The sequence below is a fragment of the Mytilus californianus genome, unplaced genomic scaffold (genome assembly GCF_021869535.1).
Source record: "Mytilus californianus isolate M0D057914Y unplaced genomic scaffold, xbMytCali1.0.p SCAF_2, whole genome shotgun sequence".
Lineage (NCBI taxonomy): Eukaryota > Metazoa > Mollusca > Bivalvia > Mytilida > Mytilidae > Mytilus > Mytilus californianus.
The window spans coordinates 125586511-125613938 of NW_026262668.1; the positions used below are offsets into that span (position 1 = coordinate 125586511).

A 27428-nucleotide genomic window follows, 5' to 3' on the forward strand; every position below is an offset into this window, starting at 1 on the left:
CCCCCCCCTTTTCGTGGGAAAAATTTGGTTGATTATATAGGGAATCACTGAAGCATGACTGCAGCGGGGCCCTTAGGTCAGTCAGCGGGCCCCTCTTATGAAAAGTTCTGGATCCGCCACTGATAGAAACCATCAATACATGGCAAAACAGTTTCAGAAACAGATAGTCAAGAAGAAGAAATTGTCGTACCTGGAAATTGTGTTCCGGTAGCCGTTGGTATTGTGGTTAATATGCTGGTGCCAGTACCAACCTCGAATGTACTAGAAACTGTTTGCCCTGGAACAGTCGTTGTTGTTCTAAATGTCATTTGTGAAGGAATAGATCCAGCTGCAGCACCTTTACGAGTAGTTATTATTGTTACAGGTGTTGATCCAGATACTGTTGCTTCTGTTGGCGATGGACCAGTAACCGACGGGCCTGGTGGTGTTGGTGGTAGACCAGGTGTCGTTTGGGTACCAGCTGTGGATATTGAAGCTGAAAAATGCATTAAATAGATTGTCCATATTGTTAGACGAACAGGAAAACAATCTCTTTCATTGCATCAAATATTTCTATGACCTAGCCTTTATACAAGATTTTATGTATGATTTTGTCATTGCTGTTCATTTGTTATAAACATGGTTGATTGTCATAAATATATATGCGAATATAATTACTACTAAGAAAAACATTCACCTGATCACGATTGCAACTGCAGTACCGATAACCGTAAATAGGGTGTGGTTCATAAAAAACGGACAAGCAAGTGGAACGATAACAATCGTATGCAACCTCCATACTTCGTTCACTGCTATTTGATTAGAACGTTTGTGTTAATGTGCACATGCGCCTGGGGCATGGGCCCTCGTTTTTCATCATCTTTTTTTGGTTTATTTTTGAGTAAATAATGTTTAATGTTTTAGCCTATTTTGACTTATTTAATGTCTTTTCTCTTATCGAAACGATATTACAATACCAGTAGTTTGGGAAATAAGAATATAGTGGCAGAATATTATAAACTACTGTTATTGTAATATCGTACGAATAAGAGCAAGAATACAATAAATAAGTGAAAATAAGAAAATATTATATATATAAGTTATTCTTATAGGCAAAACCATATTTATATATATATATCTGGGTTACAGTTCAAAGTATCATATTTACCTGTAGTTCGTGTTTGAACAGCTGCAGTAGTACCAGTTGCTGTTGCTCCAACCGATACTGATGTTCCAGGTGCCACTGATGTAATTATAACCAAAAAGTTCAATAACAATCAGATAACACACACAATCCAATATAATGAGACATAAAACTTACATGCCCTTCAACAGTGTGTGTTTATGAAATACTAGTACCCTTTTTCGAAAGTGATTACGTATTTAAGAGAAAACCTGATTATTCCCGGTATTCCTCTGTTATACTGTTATATGAAAACTGGATATCATTAGGCTGTATTTTGTGTACTTGACGAATAGAGCTACCTTGAATTAACTTGAAATACCTTCACAGCAAAAGTATTCGTACTTGTTATAGTTATGACATTATGAATACCATTGACTACCTGCAATCACTTATTAACTATCAAGTTTCTCTCTCGTCTGTGTTCTCAGAGTAAGAAAAACTTGCAATAGCAAAGCTGTAGTATATCTAAAATATTTTATTACTTGATACAAAACAAGAAGGAACGCTCAGCAAATTGTCTTTCTTTATTTTTTTCTCAGCCTCGAAAAAGTATAGATATTACGAAACATCGTGCTCTAAGTTTTTTTTATATATAACCGGTAGGATAATGGACGTTATCGTTAAATTTTGTGAAATTTAATTATGTAATTCACAATATTAAATATCGGCATTTTTGCAAATTTTAATTTTATTTGTATTTAACTTTTGCCCAAGTTTATGAAAATTTATAGATATATTATATATATTTACAAAGAAAGTCTTTACATAATGTAATGTGCATACCGATTATAATCTTTAATCTATGAAACATGCTTTATCCTGCTAACTGTCTATTGCAATGGTAAGGATTGCTAAAAATGTGTCTGAAACAAAACGATTGAGTACATACCAGTTACGGTTGTGCCGGTAACAGATTGTGCTGTAACAGAGACAGTTGTTACTAACGGTCCTGTGCCAGATATAGTTGTCCCTCTAACTGATGACCCAGTTCCAGGTACAGTTGTTCCACTAACTAATGACACTGTTCCAGGGACAGTTGTTCCACTTACTGTTGGTGCTGTAACAGAGACGGTTGTTCCACTTACTGACGGTCCTGTACCAGGGACAGTTGTTCCAGTTACGGATGGTCCTACACTAGAAATAGTTGTTCCTGTAACAGATGGTCCTGAAACAGAGACAGTTGTTCCACTTACTGATGGTACTGTGCCAGATATAGTTGTTCCACTTACAGATGGTACTGTAACATAGATAGTTGATCCACTAGCTGATGGACCAGTTCCAGGGACAGTTGTTCCACTTACTGATGGTGCTGTTCCAGAAATAGTTGTTCCACTAACTGATGGCCCAGTTCCTGGGATAGTTGTTCCACTAACTGATGGTCCTACACTAGTTATAGTTGTTCCAGAAATAGTTGAAGTTCCAAATGATATTCTAGGTGGAGACGTTCCACCTGCTGCACCCTTTTGAGTAGTTGAAACCGTTACTGATGGTCCTACACTAGGAATAGTTGTTCCTGTAACGGATGGTCCTGAAACAGAGACCGTTGTTCCACTGACTGATGGCCCAGTTCCAGGGACAGTTGTTCCAGTTACGGATGGTCCTACACTGGGAATAGTTGTTCCTGTAACAGATGGTCCTGAAACAGAGATAGTTGTTCCATTTACTGATGGTACTGTGCCAGATATGGTTGTCCCACTTACAGATGGTACTGTAACAGAGATAGTTGATCCACTAGCTGATGGCCCAGTTCCAGGGACAGTTGTTCCAGTTACGGATGGTCCTACACTGGGAATAGTTGTTCCTGTAACAGATGGTCCTGAAACAGAGACAGTTGTTCCACTTACTGATGGTACTGTGCCAGATATTGTTGTCCCACTTACAGGTGGTACTGTAACAGAGATAGTTGATCCACTAGCTGATGGCCCAGTTCCAGGGACAGTTGTTCCACTTACTGATGGTACTGTGCCAGATATGGTTGTCCCACTTACAGGTGGTACTGTAACAGAGATAGTTGATCCACTAGCTGATGGCCCAGTTCCAGGGACAGTTGTTCCAGTTACTGATGGTCCCACACTAGGAAGTGTTGTTCCTGTAACAGATGGTCCTGAAACAGAGACAGTTGTTCCACTTACTGATGGTACTGTGCCAGATATAGTTGTCCCACTTACAGATGGTACTGTAACAGAGATAGTTGATCCACTAGCTGATGGACCAGTTCCAGAGACAGTTGTTCCACTTACTGATGGTGCTGTTCCAGAAATAGTTGTTCCACTAACTGATGGCCCAGTTCCAGGGACAGTTGTTCCACTTATTGATGGTGCTGTTCCAGAAATAGTTGTTCCACTAACTGATGGCCCAGTTCCTGGGATAGTTGTTCCACTAACTGATGGTCCTACACTAGTTATAGTTGTTCCAGAAATAGTTGAAGTTCCAAATGATATTCTAGGTGGAGACGTTCCACCTGCTGCACCCTTTTGAGTAGTTGAAACCGTTACTGATGGTCCTACACTAGGAATAGTTGTTCCTGTAACGGATGGTCCTGAAACAGAGACAGTTGTTCCACTTACTGATGGTACTGAAGCAGAGACCGTTGTTCCACTGACTGATGGCCCAGTTCCAGGGACAGTTGTTCCAGTAACGGATGGTCCTACACTGGGAATAGTTGTTCCTGTAACAGATGGTCCTGAAACAGAGATAGTTGTTCCACTTACTGATGGTACTGTGCCAGATATTGTTGTCCCACTTACAGGTGGTACCGTAACAGAGATAGTTGATCCACTAGCTGATGGCCCAGTTCCAGGGACAGTTGTTCCAGTTACGGATGGTCCTACACTGGGAATAATTGTTCCTGTAACAGATGGTCCTGAAACAGAGACAGTTGTTCCACTTACTGATGGTACTGTGCCAGATATTGTTGTCCCACTTACAGGTGGTACTGTAACAGAGATAGTTGATCCACTAGCTGATGGCCCAGTTCCAGGGACAGTTGTTCCAGTTACTGATGGTCCCACACTAGGAAGTGTTGTTCCTGTAACAGATGGTCCTGAAACAGAGACAGTTGTTCCACTTACTGATGGTACTGTGCCAGATATAGTTGTCCCACTTACAGATGGTACTGTAACAGAGATAGTTGATCCACTAGCTGATGGACCAGTTCCAGAGACAGTTGTTCCACTTACTGATGGTGCTGTTCCAGAAATAGTTGTTCCACTAACTGATGGCCCAGTTCCTGGGATAGTTGTTCCACTAACTGATGGTCCTACACTAGTTATAGTTGTTCCAGAAATAGTTGAAGTTCCAAATGATATTCTAGGTGGAGACGTTCCACCTGCTGCACCCTTTTGAGTAGTTGAAACCGTTACTGATGGTCCTACACTAGGAATAGTTGTTCCTGTAACGGATGGTCCTGAAACAGAGACAGTTGTTCCACTTACTGATGGTACTGAAGCAGAGACCGTTGTTCCACTGACTGATGGCCCAGTTCCAGGGACAGTTGTTCCAGTTACGGATGGTCCTACACTGGGAATAGTTGTTCCTGTAACAGATGGTCCTGAAACAGAGATAGTTGTTCCACTTACTGATGGTACTGTGCCAGATATGGTTGTCCCACTTACAGGTGGTACTGTAACAGAGATAGTTGATCCACTAGCTGATGGCCCAGTTCCAGGGACAGTTGTTCCAGTTACGGATGGTCCTACACTGGGAATAGTTGTTCCTGTAACAGATGGTCCTGAAACAGAGACAGTTGTTCCACTTACTGATGGTACTGTGCCAGATATTGTTGTCCCACTTACAGGTGGTACTGTAACAGAGACAGTTGATCCACTAGCTGATGGACCAGTTCCAGGGACAGTTGTTCCACTTACTGATGGTACTGTGCCAGATATGGTTGTCCCACTTACAGGTGGTACTGTAACAGAGATAGTTGATCCACTAGCTGATGGCCCAGTTCCAGGGACAGTTGTTCCAGTTACGGATGGTCCTACACTAGGAACAGTTGTTCCAGTTACGGACGGTCCTACACTGGGAATAGTTGTTCCTGTAACAGATGGTCCCGAAACAGAAACAGTTGTTCCACTTACTGATGGTACTGTGCCAGATATGGTTGTCCCACTTACAGGTGGTACTGTAACAGAGATAGTTGATCCACTAGCTGATGGCCCAATTCCAGGGACAGTTGTTCCAGTTACGGATGGTCCTACACTGGGAATAGTTGTTTCTGTAACAGATGGTCCTGAAACAGAGACAGTTGTTCCACTTACTGATGGTACTGTGCCAGATATTGTTGTCCCACTTACAGGTGGTACCGTAACAGAGATAGTTGATCCACTAGCTGATGGCCCAGTTCCAGGGACAGTTGTTCCACTTACTGATGGTACTGTGCCAGATATGGTTGTCCCACTTACAGGTGGTACTGTAACAGAGATAGTTGATCCACTAGCTGATGGCCCAGTTCCAGGGACAGTTGTTCCACTTACTGATGGTACTGTGCCAGATATGGTTGTCCCACTTACAGGTGGTACTGTAACAGAGATAGTTGATCCACTAGCTGATGGCCCAGTTCCAGGGACAGTTGTTCCAGTTACTGATTGTCCCACACTAGGAAGTGTTGTTCCTGTAACAGATGGTCCTGAAACAGAGACAGTTGTTCCACTTACTGATGGTACTGTGCCAGATATAGTTGTCCCACTTACAGATGGTACTGTAACAGAGATAGTTGATCCACTAGCTGATGGACCAGTTCCAGAGACAGTTGTTCCACTTACTGATGGTGCTGTTCCAGAAATAGTTGTTCCACTAACTGATGGCCCAGTTCCAGGGACAGTTGTTCCACTTATTGATGGTGCTGTTCCAGAAATAGTTGTTCCACTAACTGATGGCCCAGTTCCTGGGATAGTTGTTCCACTAACTGATGGTCCTACACTAGGAATAGTTGTTCCTGTAACGGCTGGTCCTGAAACAGAGACAGTTGTTCCACTTACTGATGGTACTGAAGCAGAGACCGTTGTTCCACTGACTGATGGCCCAGTTCCAGGGACAGTTGTTCCAGTAACGGATGGTCCTACACTGGGAATAGTTGTTCCTGTAACAGATGGTCCTGAAACAGAGATAGTTGTTCCACTTACTGATGGTACTGTGCCAGATATTGTTGTCCCACTTACAGGTGGTACCGTAACAGAGATAGTTGATCCACTAGCTGATGGCCCAGTTCCAGGGACAGTTGTTCCAGTTACGGATGGTCCTACACTGGGAATAGTTGTTCCTGTAACAGATGGTCCTGAAACAGAGACAGTTGTTCCACTTACTGATGGTACTGTGCCAGATATTGTTGTCCCACTTACAGGTGGTACTGTAACAGAGATAGTTGATCCACTAGCTGATGGCCCAGTTCCAGGGACAGTTGTTCCAGTTACTGATGGTCCCACACTAGGAAGTGTTGTTCCTGTAACAGATGGTCCTGAAACAGAGACAGTTGTTCCACTTACTGATGGTACTGTGCCAGATATAGTTGTCCCACTTACAGATGGTACTGTAACAGAGATAGTTGATCCACTAGCTGATGGACCAGTTCCAGAGACAGTTGTTCCACTTACTGATGGTGCTGTTCCAGAAATAGTTGTTCCACTAACTGATGGCCCAGTTCCTGGGATAGTTGTTCCACTAACTGATGGTCCTACACTAGTTATAGTTGTTCCAGAAATAGTTGAAGTTCCAAATGATATTCTAGGTGGAGACGTTCCACCTGCTGCACCCTTTTGAGTAGTTGAAACCGTTACTGATGGTCCTACACTAGGAATAGTTGTTCCTGTAACGGATGGTCCTGAAACAGAGACAGTTGTTCCACTTACTGATGGTACTGAAGCAGAGACCGTTGTTCCACTGACTGATGGCCCAGTTCCAGGGACAGTTGTTCCAGTTACGGATGGTCCTACACTGGGAATAGTTGTTCCTGTAACAGATGGTCCTGAAACAGAGATAGTTGTTCCACTTACTGATGGTACTGTGCCAGATATGGTTGTCCCACTTACAGGTGGTACTGTAACAGAGATAGTTGATCCACTAGCTGATGGCCCAGTTCCAGGGACAGTTGTTCCAGTTACGGATGGTCCTACACTGGGAATAGTTGTTTCTGTAACAGATGGTCCTGAAACAGAGACAGTTGTTCCACTTACTGATGGTACTGTGCCAGATATTGTTGTCCCACTTACAGGTGGTACTGTAACAGAGACAGTTGATACACTAGCTGATGGACCAGTTCCTGGGACAGTTGTTCCACTTACTGATGGTACTGTGCCAGATATGGTTGTCCCACTTACAGGTGGTACTGTAACAGAGATAGTTGATCCACTAGCTGATGGCCCAGTTCCAGGGACAGTTGTTCCAGTTACGGATGGTCCTACACTAGGAACAGTTGTTCCAGTTACGGATGGTCCTACACTGGGAATAGTTGTTCCTGTAACAGATGGTCCCGAAACAGAAACAGTTGTTCCACTTACTGATGGTACTGTGCCAGATATGGTTGTCCCACTTACAGGTGGTACTGTAACAGAGATAGTTGATCCACTAGCTGATGGCCCAATTCCAGGGACAGTTGTTCCAGTTACGGATGGTCCTACACTGGGAATAGTTGTTTCTGTAACAGATGGTCCTGAAACAGAGACAGTTGTTCCACTTACTGATGGTACTGTGCCAGATATTGTTGTCCCACTTACAGGTGGTACCGTAACAGAGATAGTTGATCCACTAGCTGATGGCCCAGTTCCAGGGACAGTTGTTCCACTTACTGATGGTACTGTGCCAGATATGGTTGTCCCACTTACAGGTGGTACTGTAACAGAGATAGTTGATCCACTAGCTGATGGCCCAGTTCCAGGGACAGTTGTTCCACTTACTGATGGTACTGTGCCAGATATGGTTGTCCCACTTACAGGTGGTACTGTAACAGAGATAGTTGATCCACTAGCTGATGGCCCAGTTCCAGGGACAGTTGTTCCAGTTACTGATTGTCCCACACTAGGAAGTGTTGTTCCTGTAACAGATGGTCCTGAAACAGAGACAGTTGTTCCACTTACTGATGGTACTGTGCCAGATATAGTTGTCCCACTTACAGATGGTACTGTAACAGAGATAGTTGATCCACTAGCTGATGGACCAGTTCCAGAGACAGTTGTTCCACTTACTGATGGTGCTGTTCCAGAAATAGTTGTTCCACTAACTGATGGCCCAGTTCCAGGAACAGTTGTTCCACTTATTGATGGTGCTGTTCCAGAAATAGTTGTTCCACTAACTGATGGCCCAGTTCCTGGGATAGTTGTTCCACTAACTGATGGTCCTACACTAGTTATAGTTGTTCCAGAAATAGTTGAAGTTCCAAATGATATTCTAGGTGGAGACGTTCCACCTGCTGCACCCTTTTGAGTAGTTGAAACCGTTACTGATGGTCCTACACTAGGAATAGTTGTTCCTGTAACGGATGGTCCTGAAACAGAGACAGTTGTTCCACTTACTGATGGTACTGAAGCAGAGACCGTTGTTCCACTGACTGATGGCCCAGTTCCAGGGACAGTTGTTCCAGTAACGGATGGTCCTACACTGGGAATAGTTGTTCCTGTAACAGATGGTCCTGAAACAGAGATAGTTGTTCCACTTACTGATGGTACTGTGCCAGATATTGTTGTCCCACTTACAGGTGGTACTGTAACAGAGATAGTTGATCCACTAGCTGATGGCCCAGTTCCAGGGACAGTTGTTCCAGTTACGGATGGTCCTACACTGGGAATAGTTGTTCCTGTAACAGATGGTCCTGAAACAGAGACAGTTGTTCCACTTACTGATGGTACTGTGCCAGATATTGTTGTCCCACTTACAGGTGGTACTGTAACAGAGATAGTTGATCCACTAGCTGATGGCCCAGTTCCAGGGACAGTTGTTCCAGTTACTGATGGTCCCACACTAGGAAGTGTTGTTCCTGTAACAGATGGTCCTGAAACAGAGACAGTTGTTCCACTTACTGATGGTACTGTGCCAGATATAGTTGTCCCACTTACAGATGGTACTGTAACAGAGATAGTTGATCCACTAGCTGATGGACCAGTTCCAGAGACAGTTGTTCCACTTACTGATGGTGCTGTTCCAGAAATAGTTGTTCCACTAACTGATGGTCCAGTTCCTGGGATAGTTGTTCCACTAACTGATGGTCCTACACTAGTTATAGTTGTTCCAGAAATAGTTGAAGTTCCAAATGATATTCTAGGTGGAGACGTCCCACCTGCTGCACCCTTTTGAGTAGTTGAAACCGTTACTGATGGTCCTACACTAGGAATAGTTGTTCCTGTAACGGATGGTCCTGAAACAGAGACAGTTGTTCCACTTACTGATGGTACTGAAGCAGAGACCGTTGTTCCACTGACTGATGGCCCAGTTCCAGGGACAGTTGTTCCAGTTACGGATGGTCCTACACTGGGAATAGTTGTTCCTGTAACAGATGGTCCGGAAACAGAGACAGTTGTTCCACTTACTGATGGTACTGTGCCAGATATAGTTGTCCCACTTACAGATGGTACTGTAACAGAGATAGTTGATCCACTAGCTGATGGCCCAGTTCCAGGGACAGTTGTTCCACTTACTGATGGTACTGTGCCAGATATGGTTGTCCCACTTACAGGTGGTACTGTAACAGAGATAGTTGATCCACTAGCTGATGGCCCAATTCCAGAGACAGTTGTTCCAGTTACGGATGGTCCTACACTGGGAATAGTTGTTTCTGTAACAGATGGTCCTGAAACAGAGACAGTTGTTCCACTTACTGATGGTACTGTGCCAGATATTGTTGTCCCACTTACAGGTGGTACTGTAACAGAGATAGTTGATCCACTAGCTGATGGCCCAGTTCCAGGGACAGTTGTTCCACTTACTGATGGTACTGTGCCAGATATGGTTGTCCCACTTACAGGTGGTACTGTAACAGAGATAGTTGATCCACTAGCTGATGGCCCAGTTCCAGGGACAGTTGTTCCAGTTACTGATGGTCCCACACTAGGAAGTGTTGTTCCTGTAACAGATGGTCCTGAAACAGAGACAGTTGTTCCACTTACTGATGGTACTGTGCCAGATATAGTTGTCCCACTTACAGATGGTACTGTAACAGAGATAGTTGATCCACTAGCTGATGGACCAGTCCCAGGGACAGTTGTTCCACTTATTGATGGTGCTGTTCCAGAAATAGTTGTTCCACTAACTGATGGCCCAGTTCCTGGGATAGTTGTTCCACTAACTGATGGTCCTACACTAGTTATAGTTGTTCCAGAAATAGTTGAAGTTCCAAATGATATTCTAGGTGGAGACGTTCCACCTGCTGCACCCTTTTGAGTAGTTGAAACCGTTACTGATGGTCCTACACTAGGAATAGTTGTTCCTGTAACGGATGGTCCTGAAACAGAGACAGTTGTTCCACTTACTGATGGTACTGAAGCAGAGACCGTTGTTCCACTGACTGATGGCCCAGTTCCAGGGACAGTTGTTCCAGTAACGGATGGTCCTACACTGGGAATAGTTGTTCCTGTAACAGATGGTCCTGAAACAGAGATAGTTGTTCCACTTACTGATGGTAATGTGCCAGATATTGTTGTCCCACTTACAGGTGGTACTGTAACAAAGATAGTTGATCCACTAGCTGATGGCCCAGTTCCAGCGATAGTTGTTCCATTTACGGATGGTCCTACACTGGGAATAGTTGTTCCTGTAACAGATGGTCCTGAAACAGAGACAGTTGTTCCACTTACTGATGGTACTGTGCCAGATATTGTTGTCCCACTTACAGGTGGTACTGTAACAGAGATAGTTGATCCACTAGCTGATGGCCCAGTTCCAGGTACAGTTGTTCCAGTTACCGATGGTCCCACACTAGGAAGTGTTGTTCCTGTAACAGATGGTCCTGAAACAGAGACAGTTGTTCCACTTACTGATGGTACTGTGCCAGATATAGTTGTCCCACTTACAGATGGTACTGTAACAGAGATAGTTGATCCACTAGCTGATGGACCAGTTCCAGAGACAGTTGTTCCACTTACTGATGGTGCTGTTCCAGAAATAGTTGTTCCACTAACTGATGGCCCAGCTCCTGGGATAGTTGTTCCACTAACTGATGGTCCTACACTAGTTATAGTTGTTCCAGAAATAGTTGAAGTTCCAAATGATATTCTAGGTGGAGACGTTCCACCTGCTGCACCCTTTTGAGTAGTTGAAACCGTTACTGATGGTCCTACACTAGGAATAGTTGTTCCTGTAACGGATGGTCCTGAAACAGAGACAGTTGTTCCACTTACTGATGGTACTGAAGCAGAGACCGTTGTTCCACTGACTGATGGCCCAGTTCCAGGGACAGTTGTTCCAGTTACGGATGGTCCTACACTGGGAATAGTTGTTCCTGTAACAGATGGTCCTGAAACAGAGATAGTTGTTCCACTTAATGATGGTACTGTGCCAGATATGGTTGTCCCACTTACAGGTGGTACTGTAACAGAGATAGTTGATCCACTAGCTGATGGACCAGTTCCAGGGACAGTTGTTCCAGTTACGGATGGTCCTACACTGGGAATAGTTGTTCCTGTAACAAATGGTCCTGAAACAGAGACAGTTGTTCCACTTACTGATGGTACTGTGCCAGATATTGTTGTCCCACTTACAGGTGGTACCGTAACAGAGATAGTTGATCCACTAGCTGATGGCCCAGTTCCAGGGACAGTTGTACCACTTACTGATGGTACTGTGCCAGATATGGTTGTCCCACTTACAGGTGGTACTGTAACAGAGATAGTTGATCCACTAGCTGATGGCCCAGTTCCAGGGACAGTTGTTCCAGTTACTGATGGTCCCACACTAGGAAGTGTTGTTCCTGTAACAGATGGTCCGGAAACAGAGACAGTTGTTCCACTTACTGATGGTACTGTGCCAGATATAGTTGTCCCACTTACAGATGGTACTGTAACAGAGATAGTTGATCCACTAGCTGATGGCCCAGTTCCAGGGACAGTTGTTCCACTTACTGATGGTACTGTGCCAGATATGGTTGTCCCACTTACAGGTGGTACTGTAACAGAGATAGTTGATCCACTAGCTGATGGCCCAGTTCCAGGGACAGTTGTTCCAGTTACTGATGGTCCCACACTAGGAAGTGTTGTTCCTGTAACAGATGGTCCTGAAACAAAGACAGTTGATCCACCTCCTGATGGTACTGTGCCAGATATAGTTGTCCCACTTACAGATGGTACTGTAACAGAGATAGTTGATCCACTAGCTGATGGACCAGTTCCAGAGACAGTTGTTCCACTTACTGATGGTGCTGTTCCAGAAATAGTTGTTCCACTAACTGATGGCCCAGTTCCTGGGATAGTTGTTCCACTAACTGATGGTCCTACACTAGTTATAGTTGTTCCAGAAATAGTTGAAGTTCCAAATGATATTCTAGGTGGAGACGTTCCACCTGCTGCACCCTTTTGAGTAGTTGAAACCGTTACTGATGGTCCTACACTAGGAATAGTTGTTCCTGTAACGGATGGTCCTGAAACAGAGACAGTTGTTCCACTTACTGATGGTACTGAAGCAGAGACCGTTGTTCCACTGACTGATGGCCCAGTTCCAGGGACAGTTGTTCCAGTTACGGATGGTCCTACACTGGGAATAGTTGTTCCTGTAACAGATGGTCCTGAAACAGAGATAGTTGTTTCACTTACTGATGGTACTGTGCCAGATATGGTTGTCCCACTTACAGGTGGTACTGTAACAGAGATAGTTGATCCACTAGCTGATGGCCCAGTTCCAGGGACAGTTGTTCCAGTTACGGATGGTCCTACACTGGGAATAGTTGTTCCTGTAACAGATGGTCCTGAAACAGAGACAGTTGTTCCACTTACTGATGGTACTGTGCCAGATATTGTTGTCCTACTTACAGGTGGTACTGTAACAGAGATAGTTGATCCACTAGCTGATGGCCCAGTTCCAGGGACAGTTGTTCCACTTACTGATGGTACTGTGCCAGATATGGTTGTCCCACTTACAGGTGGTACTGTAACAGAGATAGTTGATCCACTAGCTGATGGCCCAGTTCCAGGGACAGTTGTTCCAGTTACGGATGGTCCTAGACTAGGAACAGTTGTTCCAGTTACGGATGGTCCTACACTGGGAATAGTTGTTCCTGTAACAGATGGTCCCGAAACAGAAACAGTTGTTCCACTTACTGATGGTACTGTGCCAGATATGGTTGTCCCACTTACAGGTGGTACTGTAACAGAGATAGTTGATCCACTAGCTGATGGCCCAATTCCAGGGACAGTTGTTCCAGTTACGGATGGTCCTACACTGGGAATAGTTGTTTCTGTAACAGATGGTCCTGAAACAGAGACAGTTGTTCCACTTACTGATGGTACTGTGCCAGATATTGTTGTCCCACTTACAGGTGGTACTGTAACAGAGATAGTTGATCCACTAGCTGATGGCCCAGTTCCAGGGACAGTTGTTCCACTTACTGATGGTACTGTGCCAGATATGGTTGTCCCACTTACAGGTGGTACTGTAACAGAGATAGTTGATCCACTAGCTGATGGCCCAGTTCCAGGGACAGTTGTTCCAGTTACTGATGGTCCCACACTAGGAAGTGTTGTTCCTGTAACAGATGGTCCTGAAACAGAGACAGTTGTTCCACTTACTGATGGTACTGTGCCAGATATAGTTGTCCCACTTACAGATGGTACTGTAACAGAGATAGTTGATCCACTAGCTGATGGACCAGTCCCAGGGACAGTTGTTCCACTTATTGATGGTGCTGTTCCAGAAATAGTTGTTCCACTAACTGATGGCCCAGTTCCTGGGATAGTTGTTCCACTAACTGATGGTCCTACACTAGTTATAGTTGTTCCAGAAATAGTTGAAGTTCCAAATGATATTCTAGGTGGAGACGTTCCACCTGCTGCACCCTTTTGAGTAGTTGAAACCGTTACTGATGGTCCTACACTAGGAATAGTTGTTCCTGTAACGGATGGTCCTGAAACAGAGACAGTTGTTCCACTTACTGATGGTACTGAAGCAGAGACCGTTGTTCCACTGACTGATGGCCCAGTTCCAGGGACAGTTGTTCCAGTAACGGATGGTCCTACACTGGGAATAGTTGTTCCTGTAACAGATGGTCCTGAAACAGAGATAGTTGTTCCACTTACTGATGGTACTGTGCCAGATATTGTTGTCCCACTTACAGGTGGTACTGTAACAGAGATAGTTGATCCACTAGCTGATGGCCCAGTTCCAGGGACAGTTGTTCCAGTTACGGATGGTCCTACACTGGGAATAATTGATCCTGTAACAGATGGTCCTGAAACAGAGACAGTTGTTCCACTTACTGATGGTACTGTGCCAGATATTGTTGTCCCACTTACAGGTGGTACTGTAACAGAGATAGTTGATCCACTAGCTGATGGCCCAGTTCCAGGGACAGTTGTTCCAGTTACTGATGGTCCCACACTAGGAAGTGTTGTTCCTGTAAGAGATGGTCCTGAAACAGAGACAGTTGTTCCACTTACTGATGATACTGTGCCAGATATAGTTGTCCCACTTACAGATGGTACTGTAACAGAGATAGTTGATCCACTAGCTGATGGACCAGTTCCAGAGACAGTTGTTCCACTTACTGATGGTGCTGTTCCAGAAATAGTTGTTCCACTAACTGATGGCCCAGTTCCTGGGATAGTTGTTCCACTAACTGATGGTCCTACACTAGTTATAGTTGTTCCAGAAATAGTTGAAGTTCCAAATGATATTCTAGGTGGAGACGTTCCACCTGCTGCACCCTTTTGAGTAGTTGAAACCGTTACTGATGGTCCTACACTAGGAATAGTTGTTCCTGTAACGGATGGTCCTGAAACAGAGACAGTTGTTCCACTTACTGATGGTACTGAAGCAGAGACCGTTGTTCCACTGACTGATGGCCCAGTTCCAGGGACAGTTGTTCCAGTTACGGATGGTCCTACACTGGGAATAGTTGTTCCTGTAACAGATGGTCCTGAAACAGAGACAGTTGTTCCACTTACTGACGGTGCTGTGCCAAATATAGTTGTTCCGCTTACAGATGGTACTGTAACAGAGATAGTTGATCCACTAGCTGATGGACCAGTTCCAGGGACAGTTGTTCCACTTATTGATGGTGCTGTTCCAGAAATAGTTGTTCCACTAACTGATGGTCCAGTTCCTGGGATAGTTGTTCCAGTTACGGATGGTCCTACACTGGGAATAGTTGTTCCTGTAGCAGATGGTCCTGAAACAGAGACAGTTGTTCCACTAACTGATGGCCCCGTTCCTGGGATAGTTGTTCCACTAACTGATGGTCCTACACTAGTTATAGTTGTTCCAGAAATAGTTGAAGTTCCAAATGATATTCTAGGTGGAGACGTTCCACCTGCGGCACCCTTTTGAGTAGTTGAAACCGTTACTGATGGTCCTACACTAGGAATAGTTGTTCCTGTAACGGATGGTCCTGAAAGAAAAAAAGTATCGACAAATCCTTTAGAATCTATAAATACAAGATATGAGAATTAAAATAAAGCAAAATCAACTAGAGCAATATTTTGAAAAAGTTATTTCAAATGAAATGATCCGTAAGTGGGTATCAATACATCATAATTTACAGATATTTATCGTTTAATACTAACCAACTGTAGGAACTGTCATTACACCCTGTGTAGTGGACTCTACAAAAAAAACAAAAAATAACTGAAAACAAAAAATATTTTACCCGAGTGTTGAGAAAAAGATTTATAATTACTTTTGATAAAATGGGATCTGGTACCCTAATTTAAGACTAAATTAGTCGTAAGTAGATGCAAGCCCTGTCATTGGAAATTATCTATTTTAACATACACGGACGTAAAGTAAAAGTGTCAAAAAAGTTCTATTGACAATTGTGCCTTATATACAGTATAGTACATATCGGTACCACATACAGTTTGGAATCTATTGACAATTATGCCTTATATAGAGTATAATATACTACATATTAGTACCACAAACAGTTGGGAATCAATTGAGAATCGTCTTCCAAACACTGATAAATGTAACTCTTATGTTTTACATGTTCTCCGAACGGACATGTTTTATAAGTTCGCAAGAAAACGCTTTGATAAAAAGTAATAAAGAACACAAATAAACAAACAACAAAATAATTAATTCGGTAGTCTATGTGGTTTACTGTGTGGTATTATTGGGCGATTCCTAGTCTATGTGGTTTACTGTGTGGTATTATTGGGCGATTCCTAGTCTATGTGGTTTACTGTGTGGTATTATTGGGCGATTCCTGCTACTCCCTTTTTATGTATTATAAAAAATAATAGAGAGTTGTCAAATAATGTTATCATTTCCCTCGAAATCGAAACGAGAACCGCAGGCTTTGAGAGTTTTGTGTTAATCTGGTTTAAAATGCAAATAAATAATTCATGACGTACCACCCCAATCATTTTTCTACTGGAAGAATACATGTACATCATTTAAAGAAACATGCTGAATCTCCGTGTATGTATGAAACTCAACAAGAAAACTTTTAAAATATTTACAAATCAGATTCATATGCAGCAGAGAATAACTCTTATAAATTTAAGCTACTAGGAAAATTCAAACGGACCTGGTTTATATTACTCGACAAATCCAAACGAACCTTATTTAATGAGAATATATATAGAAGAAATTGAAAGTCCCCGTGATAATCACTATCCCGGCATGCCGAAAACATAGTTGTAGAATGTAGATTTCGGGAAATTATTTTATGGTGAGAACTATGTAATACGCAAAGAAAGCTGGGTTCTAGATCTGTCTGTACAGTATTTTTTTTTTCCAATTGGTTTTTTATCAACATGCAACAATGTCAATGTAGCAAGCCCATAATAAGTTTTTTTTATAACTAATGAAATAAGGCAATATGCATTTGCGAATATATATTTCAAAAAATATACTTTAACAGATAATTTTCAGAAAATGTAATGACACATTGTCTACTTACACTGTACTTAAAAGGATGACAATATAACTGTTCACTCAAGTTTAGTACGGAAGATATAACATGCACAACACAATTACTGCTATACTTTTTATTCTTAAAATGTAATGTGAACTATAAATAAGAAGAAAAGCAAGATTCCCAACCAAATAATTCCATAATGATTAGACCAACATTACTCTTACCCATAACACAGCCAATTAAATCAAATCGGAGTTTAATAGGCTCGGATTGTGCTATTGGAATGATCTGAATTGCCTTCACTTGTTCCAATGATGGTAGATCTACAGTCACAACACTATCTCCATCTGTATTGCCTACAAACTCCTAAAAGTTACGGAAATAATGTTAATATACTTTAAAGATACTTGGGGAGATTTATGGAAATCTCGTAGAAAGGCCAACATTGTAGACTAGAATAAAGTTCATGACAAACATTACTTTTTGATCACTTTTTCTGTTTACAGTTTCTCTCATTCATCTTTAATTTCTGCCCAAACCACAAAAAAGGGTAATAAAATCATCATTTAAAAGCAATTGCTCCTTCAAAGAGTCTACTAGCGATTTTGGAAAAATTTGAATTATTGTAGATTTTGTCTTGCTGATCATTTTTGTTATTTAACGTGTCTATCTATCTTTCATAGTTTCAAGATAATAGACAAAAAACGCAAAACAATTGGTAATAGTCCTCGTTAAAGAGTAAGAAATCCAATAAGGAGACGACTGACGATTTCAGCTATGGTTACTTTTTATATCATATATCTTGTCTAGCTGATCATTGTTGCTATTTAAAATATCTATCTGTCTATTATTGTTTTCAAGATAATAGAAAAAAACTCTAATAAAAGATAGGTAAATATCGTCATTAAAGAGCAATAACTCTAATAAAGAGTCGAATGATGATTTCGATTTTTAGTATTATTTGTAGATATTGTCTTGCTGATAATTTTGGTTTTAAAGTGTTCATTTATCTTTTATAGTTTATAAAATATTACACAAAATGCAAAATTTTAAAATTGGTAAAAAATCATCATGAAAAGGCAATAACTCCGTCTGACAATTTCGACCATTGGATTTATTTATAGATCTTGTCTTGCTGATTATTTTTATCATTTAAAGTTTCTATATATCTTTTATATTTTTCAAGATATAAGACAAAAATGGAAAAAAAATGACAAAAATCGTCATTAATGGGCAATAACTCCAATAAGGAGTCGTCTAACGATTTCGGCCATGGGGACTTATTTGTAGATCTTGTCTTGCTACTGTCAAATAGTTGTTATTTCAATTTAATATAGTTATCAAGAATGAAAATAAAAATGGTAAAATTCGTCATTTAAGGGCAATAACTCCTATAAAAAGTCGTTTGACAGTTTTGACGTAGATGGACAATAAGTAGATCTCAACATTTTGAACATTTTTACAAGCCTGTCAGATTTTCTCGGTTTTCAAGATAAAAGATAAAACTTTTACCCCTATGTTCTATTTTTAGCCATGTCAACCATGTTGGTTGGCATGTGGGGTCGTCGGACATATTTTATAAACTAGATACCCTTATGATGATTGTGGCCAAGTTTGGTAATATTTGGCCCAGTAGTTTCAGAGGAGGAGATTATTGAAAAAGTTAAGGAACAACGACGGACGCGAAGTGATGAAAAAAGATCACTTGGCCCTGTGGGCCAGGTAAGCTAGAAAAAAACACTCTACACAGAAAAATAAATATTTAGCCACATGAATCCCACGAAAGATTAGAATTGAATGCAGTCCCGCTCCAACATCTGTCCTGTCGCTTTAGTTAAAAGCCGATGAGCAGTCATACTAGTAATCATGGTTACGAGCTGGTATTACTTAATTCATAAACTATCCGTACATGTAACAATGTTTTAAGCTGAATACATGTCCAATTAGGGAAAGTATGATTTACCGGTATATTGGTAGTTATCCGTGTAACCTTATTCATTTAAAAAATGCCTGCATCAAATAAGCACCTAAACTTACGCACAGGTCATTAGACCTAAATGAATAAATTCTAAATTCTAAACATCTAAAGGTCAAATTTGGTACACCGGTTTTGTTTTTTGAATAGACGTTGGCTGCTTTGGATTCACATGCTTATTTACAAAAAGATATCGTTACATGAAATTGGATACCCTGCATTTATTATGCTTTTCAATAACATATGATCAAATCAAAGACCCCCTCCTAAATTATTAAAAACTATCATTCTGCATTGACAATAATATCTTGGTGTAAATTAGATACACTCATTCGGACTTACGCCCTCTAGGTGTATCTAATACATACAAACAGCAATATACATGAAATGTATAGATTTGTTTGTCTGTTATAAAGAAGAAAATTCAATTTAGCTAAATCCGTAACCAACGACACGACTAACATTCATCCGGTACGTTAGGAAAAGACAGACAAAAGCTTCTTCAAAAGAATTGAAAGAAGTCAGTATCAACTTCCAAGATGGAAAGAAGTCAGTATTAACTTCCAAGATGAAAGGAGTCAGTATTAACTTCCAAGATGGAAAGAAGTCAGTATTAACTTCTAAGATGGAAAGAAGTCAGTATTAACTTCCAAGATCCGCTTAGAATAAGTCCTTTTATTGAATAATTCAACGTTTGGTGACGTTGATCGTCTTTTTATTGAATAATTCAATGTTTGGTGACGTTGGTCATCCTTTTATTGAATAATTCAATGTTTGGTGACGTAGATCGTATCTCTTCCAATTGACATGAAATAAAGCATTACTACAAATCTGATACAGTTATAAGACTGTTTCATTTCTTGACTTACATCTCGAAATTGAGGGCCAGTTGTGTCAACTGCATTATGTATTTGAACGAGAATTTTGATATCGTTAAACCATAACTTGTTGTATATATTTCATGTCGGGGCCTTTTATAGCCGACCATATGGTATGGGTTTTCTCATTGTTGAAGGCCGTTCGGTTGCCTATAAATTCTTACATCCACTTCATTTGAACTTTGGTGGATAGTTGTCTCATTGGAAATCATACCACATCTCCTTATTTCTTTATTTTATTTAGATAGACCTGTTAATCAAATATATAAACCTTATATATGTAAATATCGTAAATCTGCCCATAGCCTCAATATCGAGACAGGCAGATATTACAATATAGATAGAGAAAATAGATTATGTACTAAGTCCAATAGCAATATTGTTGAAGACGAATATCATTTTATTTTAGAATGTAATAGATATACTAATATAAGAAAACAATATATTAAGAAATATTATTGGCAAAAACCATCAACTTTTAAACTTATACAGTTGTTATCAGTTCACAATGTGAAAGAACTTAATAATTTTGGTAAATTTTTGTTCAATACCGAAAAAATCCATAATGTAATACGTACATTTTGTAGTTGTATTCCTTATTAATCATATGAATTTATTGTCATTCTCCGCCATATGTGTATTTTGTATTATTATTGTTATTAATATTACACTGATGCATTTAAAAATTTGATGTAAAAATGTATATTCTATAAGCTGTATTGCTTCTGAATAAAGTATTATTATTATATAAATTATTATAATCCTTACCATGGGATTTCCATCGATATCATTTATATCTTCCCACTGTCCGTCCAAATTTTTCACCTTCACATAAAATTTCTCCAAGTAAGAATCATTAATTCCACCGCCTTGTACTAAAATGGCATTCACGATTGCAGTAGTGGGGAAGTAAACGGTGACATTCGGGCTTTTGTCATTCAATATGTCAGGGGTCCATGCGGTTCCGTTGATTTGGGAATCTACTTGTGGGTTTATTTCGTTGCTGTAATCTACATATTGATCAGGAATAGCTCCAACATTTCTCATTTCGTCTTCACAAAACTCTGTAAAAATGAAAAACATATCGTGAGAGATCGTACAGAGGGATGATCAATATATTGATTGTTTTGTTTAAGCCTATATATTTAAGGAAAAGAAGATAAGGTAATATGTAACACAAAACTGTACTTTCCAAGAATGTATACATTTTCACCCATTCTTGCAATAATCCCGAACATAGTGAATTAAGTCCAGTTTTAATGGATAAGAATTATAAATAAACTTTTTTTATGTAAATGTCTTGCAGAAAAATGTGTATGGTCTCTTTGTAAACTTTTTTCTAATGTTTAATTTTAATTCACTGATAGAGTTTTAATATTAATGATTTGATTATGTGAGGGCTGTATTTATTCAGTGAAATTATTATAATTTTCTCATAATTATTCTTCACCATACTTTTTCATAAAAAAAACTGTTAAAAATGTTTGTATCAAAAAGTCAAACAGTTACTTGCCAAATGTGAAGCAGGAACAGCTTACCCTTCCGGAGCACCTGAGTTCATCTTCTGTTTTGTGGGGGTTCGTGTTGCTCAGTCTTTGGTTTCTATGTAATGTTTTGTTTTTGTTGTTTTTATTTTTTGGCCATAGTGTTGTTTGTTTTATTGGACTTTTTATAATGCCCCTTTGGTTTGCCATAGTGTTGTTTGTTTCATCGGGCTTTTTATAATGTCCCCTTGGTTTGCCATAGTGTTGTTTGTTTCATCGGGCTTTTTATAATGTCCCCTTGGTTTGCCATAGTGTTGTTTGTTTTACTGGACATTTTATAATGTCCCTTTGGTTTGCCATAGTGTTGTTTGTTTCATCGGGCTTTTTATAATGTCCCCTTGGTTTGCCATAGTGTTGTTTGTTTCATCGGGCTTTTTATAATGTCCCCTTGGTTTGCCATAGTGTTGTTTGTTTTATTGGACTTTTTATAGTGTCCCCTTGGTTTGCTATAGTCTTGTTTGTTTTATTGGACTTTTAAAATGTCCCCTTGGTTTTCCATAGTGTTGTTTGTTTTATTTGACTTTTTATAGTGTCCCCTTGGTTTGCCATAGGGTTGTTTGTTTTATTGGACTTTTTATAGTGTCCCCTTGGTTTGCCAAAGTGTTGTTTGTTTTATTGGACTTTTTATAATGTCCCCTTGGTTTTCCATAGTGTTGTTTGTTTTATTGGACTTTTTATAATGTCCCCTTGGTTTTCCATAGTGTTGTTTGTTTTATTGGACTTTTTATAATGTCCCCTTAGTTTGCTATAGTGTTGTTTGTTTTATTGGACTTTTTATAATGTCCCCTTGGTTTTCCATAGTGTTATTTGTTTTATTGGACTTTTTATAATGTCCCCTTGGTTTGCTATAGTGTTGTTTGTTTTATTGGACTTTTTATAGTGTCCCCTTGGTTTTCCATAGTGTTGTTTGTTTTATTGGACTTTTTATAATGTCCCCTTGATATCTTCTCTCTCTATACATTAAACTAGAAGTTGATGTCAACAGTTATACCCGTACTTTCATTATCGATTCATATCCTCAAAAAGCTGTTACTACACATTAGGTTCCTTCATTTAAGACTTCCAAGATATTGATCAATATTGGATAAGCAATACTTTGAATTTCATATGAACTATCTAACTGCGGATGACTGCTGTTAACCATGTATCGATGGTGGCACGTGCTTTGAAATAATCAATTCTCATACAACCCTCATACATATGAAAGCAAATAAGTACAATAACATGGAGATTCGGGTCTCCTGGGTTAAATATTATAGGGACTCGGGGTTTATGGATTGAATAACATGTGGAATTGGGGTTTCTGGATTGAATAACATGTGGACTCGGGGTTACTGGATTCAATAACATAGGGACTCGGGATTACTGGATTCAATAACATATAGGGACTCGGGATTACTGGATTCAATAACATAGGGACTCGAGATTATTTGGTTTACTGTTGAATTATTTCCAGTATATTTTCAACAAAGAATTACCTTTTCAATGTACTACCGTAAAAACCAAAATGTGAATGTTTATAAGAATTTTTCAGTATAAAGAATGTTGTTGATATAAATGTAGGATACCGAATATTGATAATACACGTTTAAATCTAGAACATATGAACATGGATGCTTTAATTATAAAAAAAATGTCTGCAAGGATTCCTAAATTGATATTCGTTGTATTTCCTATATCTGATCATATCTTGAATACATACCTGCTGTTGTTACTGGCTGTTTACCTGCAAAATCAAGGTAAAGAGTATAGTTTATAGTATAAATAGGCGATGATATTAAGATATCCAGGTGTTTGTTCAACCCCTGTTTTGTCTTCTAGCGAATTTTAAATGAATTTTCTATTCTAATTTTTGTTATTCAAACAAAATAGTATTTTTCTATTTAAGTTTTGAAAATTGCTTCATGAACCCCCTCCCATTAAATAAAATGAATGAATGGCCGAAGACAAAACATGAATGGAAGCCTAAAAATTAGATGTTAATATATGAGAATCCGGAATAATAAAATGAAATTTGCATATTTATTATAATTAATAAAATGAGTGTGAGGCTCTGGTAAACATAGCAATTTTTCATTATTACCCGTTTTCTCATTGGTATATTTAAATATAATACTATAATTAATGTATAACATTGGTAAAAGTCGATAACGTGAACAGTAATTAATGATATATATACTTACAGTATCCAACAAAGCAGTGGAAAAAAAGATAATTAGTTATTAGTGATAGTACTCACCAGGTTACCAGGCAGCATGAAATAAAATGTTAAAAAACTATATCAAACATTCTATTTAATACTTACTTTTTTGTTGTCTTGGTGATAGCGATGTGTAGCATTTTTCACCAGTTTGACTTTGATGCCTTTCCCTGAAATACACCACACACAGCACGGATCCAAATCATACTATATACTTACCATGCATTTTACTTACAAAGACGGATCTCTTATTATATCTTCTTCATTTTATCTACTGACATTTTTGCAATAAGTTTGTTTCCTGTAATGCATTACAAATAAGTATGTTTAATATATATTACAGGAAATATACAAACTGTAATAAGTATGTATAATATATAACACAGGAAATATACAAACTGTAATAAGTATGTATAATATATAACACAGGAAATATACAAACTGTAATAAGTATGTATAATATATAACACAGGAAATATACAAACTGTAATAAGTATGTATAATATATATTACAGGAAATATACAAACTGTAATGAGCTAACAACTCGTTACACAACATTTTAAATTCTGTCAAAATGAACTAGAATGCTTACCCAAAACAATCCTCTGCATGGCAGGTAAATTCGTTTTTTTCCAATCTATTTAATCATAAATGTTTGTTATACAAACAAAATTCAAAAATCCCAAGCTAAAGAGGACCACAAATAATCATACTTCTTCACCATAACAACAGACAACCCCTTTATCGTTTTATCCTTAATCTGCAATAGATGATGTGTTTGTTACGACTGCTTCCGTCAAATACATGTTAACTCCTCCTTCCTAAGGTATCTTTACTTGTCATCTATTGGCCATTCTTAATGGTGAGTTTGGCTGCATAGTACTTCATTCATCACCCGTCTACTGTCTCTGAAGAAAACAAAATTGGGATCCCACTATACTTTTATCATTTTAAACTGTTCTCGAACTTCTGTTTTATCTATTAAATCCTACTTCATGTTTCAAAAGAAAAAAAATATTTGGTTCGAATATCTGATTGGTGAATTATGTCTTTCCACGTATGTAAGGAAGTTTTTAACTTGTATGTGTGTCCGTTCCAATGTATATTGTCACTGCAAGTTCATATATAGTTAGAAATTCCAGTTATTTTTTTGTTTGTTTATCAGAGTGTTGTTTTTTTTAATTTCTAACAAAAAGTGGACTTAACCATTAGCTAAAATTTGGGACTTTGTCAAAGCAAAATCTACAAATTATATGGGTTATTTTCAAAAAATGTCGAATTTTAAAATTGCAAAATTGATTTAAAATTACTTATTCAAACAACCCTCATCACTAGCAAATCAAAACAAACAATACTTATAGAACAACATATAAAAAGATGCAATCTTGATTATGTCATACAAGAATATTTTGAAACATTCTTTGATAGGGGGTGCAATATTTTATCTCTCCTGTTACCATGTTCAGAAGAAACTTTGGGTTATTTAGAAAAGGTTTCGATAAAATTTGAAGTTTGTTTTTCGAAGCCAATAAGATGGTTTTCAAGAGTAAAAACTTCTATATATATTCATTCTGTAAAATAATAGATTGTTTGCCAATTTTCCATGTTGTACTGAAAAATGCCTCTAAAAATTGGTTTTCAAAGGTTATAAAAATAACAACCAGTAATGCAAGTCTAAGATAGCAATATATAATGTTCCGCATTTTCTTTTCGGACTTAAATATATTTTAATCTTATCAAAATAGATCTAAATCGTGTTTATTATTAATGTCTTGACTCGTAAATCCTACAAACTTTCATTTAAACCCTTACAGCTGCAATTTCCATGAAAAATAAAAATTTTAGCATGGGTGTACTGAAAATTCGACATTTTTTGAAAATGACCCATATAGGAACGGAATTACTTCATAGTACATATAAATTTTCTTTAGAATACACGCATTGTTTTATGACTGTGGTTAAAATTGTCAATTAACAGTTCAAGAAGATGAAACTGACGTTCTAATTATTTTAAAACGAAAATTGAAAACCAAAGACACGTTTTTATTACACGATAAGGAAATCTGAAGCCTTATTAGATAAGATTTAATTTATCTATCAATGAGGAAATCTGAAGCCTCATTAATTAACTAAGGTTTTATTAAAATATCAATTAAGAACAGAAGATGATATAATAATGGGTATAGTGTATAAACCGCCTGAAAATACTCGTTATACATCTGAAAATGCAATGTCAGAAATTGAAATAGAATCTCTTGAACTACAAAAGAATAGTAGCTGTATTTTTCTTCTTAGTGATTTCAGAGACATATAAACACATATGTGTATATATGTCTCTGGTGATTTCAATAGCCGCACTGAAAATGAACAAGATTTTTTCGATATATCTGATTAACTGATTTTATAGATGTAAATGAGTTTAATGACATTCGTGTCTTATACTATCTTAATATACCTTGAATAAGTAATAGTACTGGTACTGTTATCAATAAATATTGAAGAAAATTAATTGAATTTTGTAAAAATAATCACATGTATATTTTAAATGGAAGAGTCGGTAAAGACCGAGAACTTGGTAAACGTATAGTCGAAGAGTTAGTGTAGTAGATTATATAGTATGTACTGCGAGTATTTTATGTTAAGCAGATAATTTTGAAGTTTCTGATTTTTGAAATTTATTCTCAGATATACACTCTCCTTTGTGATTGTCTTGAACTGTAAATGGTTTTAATAATACACAAGGTGAAAGTAAAGTAATTAATGACAGTAATGTACACATTGGTAGATGGAAACATGAAAAGACAATTGAATACAAAAACAACATATGCATGTTGATAAAGTAAACGAATTATTGTTAAATGTAATGTCTAAATATGAAGATATTAGTTTAGTTGATCAAGGTATTGTAGATGGTATTGTAAGTGATATTATGACTGTTCTATTGAGTACTACAAAAGACACATTTTGGGTATTTACTAAAAATTCTAAAAACACTGGCGGGAAAGGGAACTTTTCGAACAAATATTGGTTAAATAAAGACGGTAAAAAAGTTAGACACGAATTTCGAAAAAGCCGAAGACTTTATAAACATCATGTATCTAATTTATTTAAAGAAAGACTTCGACAGTCAGAAAAACATTACAAAAAAGTTATGGCCGAGAATATCAAACTCTATAACGAAAACTAGCGCACGAAGATAAGAAATATGCAATTAAAAAACCCAAGGGAATTTTGGAAAATTTGGAATAAAGTAAAACATAAAAACAATTGTAATATCACCACTGTGTCATTTTTTAACTTTTTTTTAAAGATATAAACAAAAATAATTATGAGGGAGATACTTATGATATTAATAATGATATTGGCCAAGAATCTTCAAATTCTATGTTAAATGAAAGTATAACAGCTGAAGAACTATTGAAAGCTATAAAAAATATTAAGTATAACAAATCGTCGGGTGACGATATGATTGTAAATGAATACATTTCTTCTTCTATTGATTGTATGATTGATATTTATTTGTATATATTTAATATTATTTTTGATTCGGGTATTTTACCCGAGGCATGGATTATAGGTAAAGTCACACCAATCTTTAAGAACAAAGGTAGTAATACCGAACCACAGAATTACCGTTCTATTACTCTTTTGTCTTGTCTTGGCAAGATTTT

At 38.5% G+C, this 27428-nt stretch overlaps 1 protein-coding gene across 1 annotated transcript; it reads right to left on the minus strand.

Annotated features, from left to right (window-relative positions):
* Positions 1-167: 167 nt before the first annotated feature.
* LOC127727800 (mucin-2-like) lies at positions 168-23982 on the minus strand. The gene is made up of 31 exons (XM_052234916.1): positions 23976-23982; positions 23259-23282; positions 20781-21076; positions 17384-17525; positions 15862-15900; positions 15248-15686; positions 14625-15040; positions 14445-14528; positions 13758-14189; positions 13254-13358; positions 12840-13121; positions 12279-12710; positions 11991-12146; positions 11577-11678; positions 11016-11447; positions 10149-10580; positions 9861-9944; positions 9066-9497; positions 8127-8630; positions 7731-7814; positions 7227-7424; positions 6540-6971; positions 5712-6083; positions 5316-5399; positions 4125-4556; positions 3945-4028; positions 3186-3689; positions 2439-2678; positions 2055-2315; positions 1148-1222; positions 168-475 (listed from the first exon to the last, which is right to left on the minus strand). The coding sequence occupies exons 1-31, from the start codon at positions 23980-23982 to the stop codon at positions 168-170; spliced, it is 7914 nt and encodes a 2637-aa protein (XP_052090876.1).
* Between the last annotated feature and the right edge of the window lie 3446 nt (positions 23983-27428).

What these genes read in the sequence shown, in the direction of transcription:
- LOC127727800 (XM_052234916.1), bottom strand. An exon ending in TACAGGAACAACTATTCCCA is followed by an intron (nt 11,448 to 11,576) that starts GTGTAGGACCAT and finishes CATCCGTTACAG; the next exon opens with GAACAACTATTCCTAGTGTA. An exon ending in TGGAACTGGGCCATCAGCTA is followed by an intron (nt 7,815 to 8,126) that starts GTGGATCAACTA and finishes TCTCTGTTTCAG; the next exon opens with GACCATCTGTTACAGAAACA.